This window comes from Sus scrofa, unplaced genomic scaffold (genome assembly GCF_000003025.6).
Source record: "Sus scrofa isolate TJ Tabasco breed Duroc unplaced genomic scaffold, Sscrofa11.1 Contig2565, whole genome shotgun sequence".
Taxonomy (NCBI): Eukaryota; Metazoa; Chordata; class Mammalia; order Artiodactyla; family Suidae; genus Sus; species Sus scrofa.
Genome location: NW_018085127.1, coordinates 73,246 through 83,331, shown reverse-complemented (window position 1 = coordinate 83,331; position 10,086 = coordinate 73,246). Strand labels below are relative to the sequence as shown.

The window sequence follows — 10,086 nt, the reverse complement described above, 5'->3', positions numbered from 1 at the left end:
ACCTTGGATTTCACTCTGGTTAGTTCAGATGTCATACCCATGCACCCATTTTGAATGCCCACTACAGGGCACTTGGGGGGGGGCTGTAGTTTCCAGACCATTGGGTGAGGAATTCACATTCCCACAACTCAAAAGATACATCTTGGAATAGCCATCACATGACCCTGCAAATCCTGGATTCTCTTTAGAAACTTTCCTGTGAAAATGCAAATCTGACAATGACTGACAAACTCTCTTTCCAGGCCCCAGCCCTGGAAAAGAAAACCTTTCACACCCTTGTTTGTAACACATTGTTTTCCTCTGCAAGCCAGGATCATGAACCTTCCCTGGCTTTGCTGTTTGCCTGTTTCGCTTAGGATTTGTGCATCTGGTTGGAGAAATGGACCCTGCTCAGGGCGAGTAGAACATTTGGGAAATGGAGCCTGTCGATGCTTCAGCCCAGTCATGTGGAGTGGTGGGGGGGTCGACTAGGGTTCAGTCTGTGGTTGGGTAGAGGTGGGAGGGTCTAGACCTACCATTTTTTTTTTTTCTCCCTGCCTACCCAGTTCAGGTAAGAAAACTGAGATGTTGCTGAAATCCGTCTTCTCCCACCAGCATACACGGAAGTCCGGCTCATGAGAAATGGCACCTCTCAGTGTGCGGGGCGAGTGGAGATGAATATTTCTGGAGGATGGAGACACTCTGTGCCTCCCACTGGACCATGGCCAATGCCAATGTTGTGTGTCGTCAGCTCGGCTGTGGAGTCGCCCTCTCCACCCGAAGGGAGCAGAGGAGGTGATCCGATGTGGAAAGCCGATTTCACTGCTCTGGGCTGAGTCCTTCTTGTGGCATTGCCTGTGACTGCCCTGGGTGTTCCTGACTGTGCCCATGGGAACACAGCCTCTGTGATCTGCTCAGGTAAGAGAGGGAAGGGCTAACTGGTACTCAGGATGCTCCTGGGGGGGAATGTCCCTAAGGGCAAAGAGTGCTGGAAAACTGGCTTCAAAATAAGATATGTCATGGTGATATATGGTTCTTCTGATTGCTCATTTCTTCTTAAGTTCAGGCCAAGTTGTGTTCTGAGTTTAATGTATTTAAAAATATTATTATTTGTGTATAATCACAGAAACCATGTAGAAACAATAAATGTATACCTCAGTCATGTATTCCAACCCAGAGCAACAAAAAGAACATTCAGAGCACTGCAGAAGTCACTCTTCCTTCCAGTAACTATGCCCTCCCTCCTCTCCAACGAAAACCACTTACCTGACTTGTACTAATGAGACTATTTTATCAATTCTTGAACTCTATATAAATCAAGCAGTGTGTTTTTTTGTTAACTTCATGAACTCAGAATTATGTTTAGATTTCATATGTTGTTTGTCGCAGCACTTATTTTTTTGTCACTGGAGAATATGCCTTTGAATGATCACATACCATGCCCTGATCCAGTTGACTAATGGTAGAGATTGAGTTGTTTCCCGTTCTGACTATTGCAATATGATGCTATAAATTACCGTGACAACGACTTTTTAATCTTAGAAATATAACTTTTCCACATTTCCCTGTACATTTATGTTTCTTATATCCTTCAAAAGAACTTGCTACTCTGAGATCATAGAAACATCTCCAAAAGGTCTTATAGAAGTTTAATCTTTTCTTGCATATAATTTATGTTCCTTCTGAAATCGATATCTATGTTAAATAAGGGTCGATTCATGTAGATATCCAGTTGAGTTTTTCCTGAAAAGACTCTTTCTCCAAGGCAGTGCCAGCTCTGTCTTAAGCAGAGTGCGTTCACGTGTGTCTTTTTTAGACCCTCTGTTCTATTCCACTGTATCATTGTTTATCCTAGCACCAATACTAACTACATTTCTTCATTATTGGAGCATTGTAGTAAGTCAGGGTAATTTTAATTCACAGGAGTTGCTTTACATCATCTTTCTAACTTTGTTGCTTTTCTTGCCAGCTGTGTTGGTCCCTTATTCACTCATCTTAGTGCAAAACTGCTTTTAAAAAACATGTGACGTTGTCAAAGCAGAACTCTCCTTGGAGAAAGTGAACTCTAAAGTTATGATAATTTCAGGCTATGTTATGCTTTCATCTCAGACCCCATCCCCAAGTTATACTAGTTTAATTCAGGTCCTGTACTCCAACCCCACCAACCCTCTGTTCATTGCTGTTTCTGTAGGAAACCAGACCCAGGGGCTGCCTCAGTGCAATGACTCCCTGTCTGAACCAGCAGGCTCTGCAGCCTCAGAGGAGGGCACCGCCAACTGCTCAGGTAGGGGTCGCACAGGACCAGAAAACCCTCCTCCTTCCCTGTGTAAATCTCCCACCTCTTTTTCTGACTCTCTCTCCTCAGACAGCAGACAGCTGCGCCTGGTGGATGGAGGGAGTTACTGCTCAGGGAGAGTGGAGATCCTTCGCCAGGGCTCCTGGGGCACCATCTGTGATGACAGCTGGGACCTGGACGATGCACATGTGGTGTGCAGGCAGCTAGGCTGTGGAGAAGCCCTCAGTGCCCCAGGGTCTGCTCACTTCGGGGCGGGCTCAGGACGCATCTGGCTGGATGACGTGAACTGTACAGGAAAGGAGTCCCACCTATGGCAGTGCCCTTCCCGGGGCTGGGGGCAGCACAACTGCAGACACAAAGAGGACGCAGGGGTCATCTGCTCAGGTCCGCTCAACACATTGTCCACAGGTTGGGGAGGGGTGAGGGCCCTGGAGGTGGGATCTGAGCCCTGAGGGAGAGTTGCTGAAAGGGCCAGAGAAGGACGCTTCCTCCCAGGGAGCCTGACTTTGTAGCAAATGTGAAGTAGATGTTTCGCTTGCTCCTGTAGCAGCTGAGGTTCTGGAGCTTTCCTCTCAGCAGTATCTCCTGGCAGAGCCATTTCTTACAGTTTCCACTTGAAAGCAGGGCTCCCTCTTCAGTTATGTCTGGTACAAAATCTTACACCCACTTTACTGGTTTCCATTTGCTTCTGTAACAAATTACTACTCAGTGGTTTAAAACAACAGGTTTTTATTGCCTTCCAGTTCTGTCGATTAGATTCCAACAGACTTGGTCTGGGCTAAAATCAAGAGTTCAACAGAGCTGCTTCCCTTCTGAGGCTGTGGGGAAAATTCTGTTTCTTATCTTTTCAAGCCTCTAGAAACTGCCTGATATTCCTGCTTCACTGCCTCCTTCATTCATCACCAGCAATGTTGCATGTTTCTAATCATTATGCATAGTCACAGCTCCCTCTGACCACAGCTGGGAAGAGTATTCCACTTTTATGACAGTGGGTCTAAGAATGTGATTAGACTGGGCTCACGTGATCAATCCACAGTATTCCAGCTTAATCTCACATCTCAAGGTTCTATTTTAGTCACATTGTTACAATCCCTTTTGCCAAGTAAAGTCATACATTCACAGGTTCCAGGGATTATTCCAGCTATCGCACCACTATCCACAACCCTTTCACATAGATTTTGGAGGTTTTGTCAGGAAGCAGGATTCACTGCCCACTCCTGCTGGTGCCCATGCTGGTCTTCCTCTTAGTTCATATTTCACTACATCACGGTGGTAGAAATAGAAAGACAGACAGATATGCACAAAGTCAGGTAAAAGAGAGACAGAGTTCAGTCTTGTCTCCCAGTGGGCATCTGCTCAGCTGGTTGGGGATGAGTGTTCACAGTTTCTGGGAGAGAAGAAAACCCAGAGCTTTGAGTGGAGGGCTCACTGTGTCGTGGTCCCCCCTTTCCATTGCAGAGTCCCTGGCCCTCAGGGTGGTGAGCGAGGACCAGGAGTGTGCCGGGTGGCTGGAAGTTTTCTACAACGGGACCTGGGGCGGTGTCTGCCGCAGCCCCATGGAAGACATCACCTTGTCCATCATCTGCAGGCAGCTTGGCTGTGGGGACAGTGGAACCCTTAACTCTTCGGTGGCTTTTAGGGAAGGTTCTAGACCCCGGTGGGTAGACTTAATCCAGTGTCGGAAAACTGATAGCTCTCTCTGGGTGTGTCCTTCTGACCCTTGGAATTACAATTCGTGCTATCCAAAGGAGGAAGCCTATGTCTCCTGTGCAGGTGACTTACTGTCCGTTTCTGTGTGTCCGTCTGAACCCTGTAGTATGTTGTTAGTGAGATTTCATATTTTTAAATGTAAGCGATGAGTTTAAATCAAGTCTACAAAATGAAGTTTGGATGGAGCTCGTTTAATCCACAAATTCATTATAATTGATATATAATTCACATAACATTGGTTTCAGCTGTACTTCATAACACTTGTATATCTGGATGTATTGGGAAATGATATCCATCACCATAGTTACAATTTTTTTAAGATGAGACCGTTAAGATGTATTTTCTTACCCACTTTGAAACACACAATATAGTATTAGCTTAGTCACCATGCTAGACATCACATTCCCATAACTTATTTATCTTATAGCTGTAATTGTGTATCATTTGACTGCCTTTACCCATTTATCCCACAGGACCTACCCACCTTTGGCAACCACCAAAATTTTCTCTGCATCTCTGAATTTACTTGTTTATTTTTTTGAGAATGCCCATGCAAGTGAGCTCATGTGGTATTTGTCTTTCTCTGACTGGCTTATTTCACTTAGCGTATTGCCCTTGAATTCCTTCTATGTTGTTGCAAATAAGATTTTCTTTTCTTTTTTTCTTTTTTTTTTCTTTTTGTCTTTTTAGGGCCACAGCAGCGGCTTATGGAGGTTCCCAGGCTAGGGGTCTAATTGGAGTTACGGCTGCTGGCCTACACCAGAGCCACAGCAAGGCCAGATCCAGGCCACATCTGCAACCTACACCACAGCTCACAGCAACGCCGCATCCACAACCCACTGATCGAGGCCAGGGATTGAACCCGCAACTTCATTGTTCCTAGTCGGATTTGTTTCCGCTGTGCCACGACGGGAACTCCAGATTAGGATGAATTTAAAGGAATTATATTTCACTGGATTTTGTTCGTTCAGTAAATATTTATCAAACCCACACCACTGTATTTAAAGGAGTTCTCCATACATATTGAATGTGGGCATCCAATGTACACAGTCCTTGAAAAACAAAGTGAATAAGATTTGAAAAGTCTTTCCACTAGAGCAGCTTTCATGGGAGGTGTAAGTGTGTGTGTAGATATATTTGTAGGTGTCTATACATGCATTTGTTCTGGGATATGGAGACTGATAAACCAGTAAATAAAAAAATATTTCAGCTTATGAAGGATCAAGTGAAAGTCTGAGCCCATTAGATTATGAAGCCTGTGTTTTCACTTGTCATTTGCACTGAGCCAAAGGTCATAGATAACTTTGTTTGGGGGACAAGACAACCCCAGCTGTCCCTGACTCAGGACGTCCCTCTCCTTCGCTTCTGCAGGAAGGAGACCCAAGAGCTGTCCAGCTGCTGTGCCCTGCACAGGTATGTCAGCCCCTCCAGCCTCCCCTGTGCCTCCCAGGGGCTCCCTCCTTCCCACCAGGGGCAGTCACAGGAGGGGCTGCTGCCTTTTCAGACAAAGAGAAGCTGCGACTCAGGGGAGGAAACAGCCTGTGCTCAGGGCGAGTGGAGGTGTGGCACAGCGGCTCCTGGGGCACAGTGTGTGATGACTCCTGGAGCCTGGCAGAGGCCGAGGTGGTGTGTCAGCAGCTGGGCTGTGGCCATGCCCTGGAAGCCCTGCGGGATGCGGCATTTGGCCCTGGAAGTGGGAGCATCTGGCTGGACGAGGTGCAGTGCAGGGGCAGGGAGTCCTCCCTGTGGGACTGTGCTGCGGGGCCCTGGGGGCAGAGCGACTGCAAGCACGAGGAGGACGCTGGAGTGAGATGCTCTGGTGAGTGGAGGACCAGGTGAGGGGCTAGGACTGAAGGACATGAAAGTTTGTGTCCCGAAACCTTCTCTGGAATAATCAGTTGTTTGGCGCTCTGGCTCCAGGAGAGGTTACTGCCTGATCTCCTGGAACCTGAAACAGTTCAATGTGCCAGGGATGGTAAGAGTAACCCTATGGCTTTCTCAGGCCAACTCAATATAATGATCTATTCTTTTTCACTTCTCTCCAGGCGAGAGGACAACAGTTCCCCCGACTCGTGGAAGTAAGTGGTTCTGTGGCTCTGAGCCATGTGTTAGAGGAGACTCCCATATTTTCAAGGAACTCCACTGTACATGTATTTTTGAGCAAATTTCCGTATCAGTCAGAAAAGCCTAATGATCAGATGTTTATACTCCTACTAAGTAGTGGCAGCTGTAATGTCCAGAGGTTCACCAGCTTTAATTGAGCAAAACCCCTTCAGAAGCAGATCCAGAAGACAGTTGGCACAGCTCAGGCAAGGACCTGGATCAGTCTCACCTTGGGGATCAGACAGACCCATTGTATCTGAGTGGTGACTTCAGTCTTGAGGATTCAGAAGATGACTGGGATAAGGAGGAATTTGGGTGTTCTTCTGGTCTTATAATCCTCCTGAAACCTCATGGCCCTCTGTCCTCAGGCACCACTGCAGGCTCAGCTCCTGTCCTTGGCCTCTTCTCCCTTCCTGGGATCCTCTGTATCATACTGGGGGCCCTTCTCTTCCTGGTCCTCGTTATCCTGGGGATTCAGCTACACAGATGGAGAGCAGAGCACCAAGGTAGGCTGTAGGGATGCTAAATGATCTGGAAAGTAGTGGGAAAGGTATTGATCCAGGTGTGACATCAAGAAAAATACACAAGTATTGGTCTCCACCCTCATTATCTGTCACAATTCCAACTTTTCTAAAATAGACAGAAAAGCTTTGAAAGGATGAATCAAGCCCTGGCCCCGGACTGAATGTCAAATCTCTCAACAATTATAACTTCCTGCGTGAACAGGAAGGAGAAATTTCAGTAGAAATTGAGTGTGGAATGTGTGGGATGAAGGTCAGGGTCGGGAAACCCAGTTCTGTTTTAGAAGGCTGATAAAAGAGCTCTGGCATCCCAGAAGAGTTTCCTCAAGTGCATTGGGTCTGTTGGTGAGAGGAACATCTCCAGGGACAGCCTCTAAACTCTTGCTGCTTCCCAGCCTTATCTGCTTTTGAAGATGCTGTCGATGAAGGCTTGTACCAGGAGATTGATGACCTCGTAAAACCAGAGAAGGAGGACCTACTGGACAGCCCAGGTGTGTCCCATGCCCTCTGCTCTCTCCATGAGCTAGCTGTGTGTTACCTGTAGCAAGCACAAACCCAAACACTAGCTCAAACTCCCACAAGTTGCAAGCCCTTCTCTACAAGGACAAAGCCTCAATATTTCCTCTAAACGATGACGCTGGGCTTCCTGCTATGGGAAATGTTTCTGTTTGTCTGTGATGTTTTTCTCCCTACCAGCAAGCCTGTCTGATGACTCAGTGACTCGGCTGCCATATTACACAGGGGACACTGAGGAGGATGGAGACCCTGAATATGCTCCAGGTAGTAGGGATAGGCCTTCCCTTGGATGGAGGGCATGAGGAGGGGTAATCTTATCTGAGGGAACCCTCCTGTGATTAGAATAGGAAGGATCTCTTCTCACCAGTCCATGATTGCCCACTGTGGACCTCAGTTCTCTGTAGCCACAACTTCTTCTCCTCAGATACAGCCATCATCTAATGTATTATTAAAGATCCAAAGTCATGTTTGTTTGTTTTTTTATTTTCCCACTGTACAGCAAGGGGGTCAGGTTATCCTTACATGTATACATTACAATTACAGTTTTTCCCCCACCCTTTCTTCTGTTGCAACATGAGTATCTAGACATAGTTCTCAATGCTATTCAGCAGGATCTCCTTGTAAATCTATCCAAAGCCCATGTTTTTTTAAAAATAACACTCCACATGGATAAGCTCAAATTTCTCTAGCTAAAGGGAACATTTGTGAGCTATGCTTGGACAGAGCAGTACTATGCTATCTGAATTATTTCATGGAGTTTGTGCATATTGAGACAAAACTATTTTTTAAGCCAAACCAAATAATTCTCACTTATTTGAGACAAAACTATTAATATTGATAAGACCTGGAATATATGGAGTGATTGATGCCTGTAGTTATCCACTACTAGAACCTCTTCCTCACAAGGAACCCGAGAAAAGAGAATGTCCCCACCTGGATCTTCTCCAGGATGTAAAGATGGGTAACTCATGGAGATTAGATTCAACCAAGGACCAGAAGGGTTTGAAACACAGGCATCCAGAAATTGGGACTGTGGGATATCCTGTCTCTGAGTGACTGATGTCCAGGCTTCCTCTTCCTACCAGCCCTGTTGACTCCCAAAGCTTCAGAAGGCACAGGGACCCCTCATTCTCTTGGTCCAGATTCATCTCCCCCAGTCACTGATATACACATAAAATATGTGACAACTCTGTGTCATATGCTTGAAAATAGTACCTGAAACTCATGGCACAATAGCTTTTGTTGATGCTTTACAGTATGAGATGCCATGTTAGAAAACTGCGATTGGCCATGATATATTGAAATATTTTGAAGATTTAAATGATTTCTGAGAACATGGAGATCAAATACATGCCTTTGGCACAACCCTGGAATATGGTGGCTATATTTATCATCTATTAGAGTCTCTGCATCAGAAGGGGCTTAGGACATCCCTTAGTCCAGCCCATACTTTGCTACTCCACCTAAGTCCTTCTCTGTCTTTAGAGCCTCGGGGAGAGCATGTCAATGCCACAGGAAATGGTTACGATGATGTTGAAGAGTTACCTGTTCCTGAAATTCCTTTCTCTCCTGGGAGGAGTGAGAATTATTTTTCCACAGAGGATGGAGGTGGTAACAGGTATTCCCAGACAGGTGAGTGGACAGCTCGGTAGGCTGACTTCCTTATCATGGAGGAGATTACTTTTGGCTCATCAATAGTCTGTTTTTACTTACTGTCAGGGTCTCAGTACACACCTATCCCCAGATAAGATCAGCTCTGCCTCACCCTTGTTACATTGTAGCTCATCTCATCTTCTGAGAAGTGTGTTCTCTGTGTCTGTGTCCACCATCAGTTGGATGTGGACAGGTCTGTATGGTTGCAGAGGCTTTCCTCCTATTTTCATACCCCAAACTGATGAATGTTCTGACAGCAAGTTTTGCGGTTCTTTCGTATTGTGAGAAGTACTCTGGAAAGTTCTTTTTTTGATGGTAATTTTTTTAATTGAAGTATACTTTCTCTGGAAAGTTTGTAAATAGGAGTGTCAGTAAAATTTAAGATCTGTAAAAATTTGTTTTGGAAACATTAAACCCAATGTTTAATGATGATATTTCTCACTCTTTGAGCAGAATTGGCAATGAAAGAGACATAAAATCTCAGCCCTCCAGGGAAACCAAGACACAATTTTCTCTCACTCTTTCAATTGACAAATGAAGACCCTCATCCCCCAGGACAAGGCTTTCTGCTTCTGGGTGAACATGTGGTCCTTGGGGAGCAGGGGTTTTGGAATTTGGTTGAGCTGTCCCCCTTTGGCATCTGACACAGGAAGCAAGTTGCTCTCATCAATACTTATAGGTCAGGCTTGATCTTTTATCAAGGTGCTGAGCAGGGGGCAACTGAGGCACTCTAGTTGGTCATCTCCTGCCTCCATTCCTTATGAAATCAGAGCAGACTGGTGTGGAACAGGCATGCCTGTCTCCTTTCCAACTGGCAAGGTCAAGACAAGACTTTGCATGAGTAGCTGAGAGTGTATGAAGTAGCTTCATCTAGCCTTTCAGAAAAGTGCTGTGTTTCCACAGATATTCTGTAGTCAGTTTGACTAGTCTCCTTCCACCATAGGACTACATCCAGTCTTCTTGTCACCACTCAAACTGGGATTCTCCTTATTGTTTCAGGCATCTCTCTGCAGTCTCCTGGAGAAGCTGTCAACTCTAGCATGGAAGAGAAAGAATCCTCATTGGTCCTGAGACGAGAAGATCCTGGGTATGACGATGTTGATCTTAGCATCATGTCATGCCACTTTTTGAAGCAAGAGACACTTTGAAGAAACGTCCACAATATTGTTTCTCAAATAAATGAGAGTTTTGTTTTCGTCCTGACTCTAGAGTTTTTACATGCGGCACTGATTAAAGAAATTGTTCGTAATGAACACTCTTGAGCTTCACAGACAAAAGTTGTTCTCTTAAGAATCTTGGGGTATTCAC

At 45.6% G+C, this 10,086-nt stretch overlaps 1 protein-coding gene across 1 annotated transcript; it reads left to right on the top strand.

Annotated features, from left to right (window-relative positions):
* Window positions 1-594: 594 nt before the first annotated feature.
* On the top strand, window positions 595-9,974 carry LOC110255322 (antigen WC1.1-like; the record flags this gene model as incomplete). Its single annotated transcript, XM_021081920.1, is given in 12 exon segments — window positions 595-897; window positions 2,171-2,263; window positions 2,345-2,659; window positions 3,734-4,048; window positions 5,357-5,398; window positions 5,490-5,804; window positions 6,031-6,063; window positions 6,457-6,594; window positions 7,005-7,100; window positions 7,306-7,389; window positions 8,611-8,757; window positions 9,778-9,974. Coding segments are annotated over 9 exon segments (1,221 nt in total). The 3' UTR covers window positions 9,927-9,974.
* Between the last annotated feature and the right edge of the window lie 112 nt (window positions 9,975-10,086).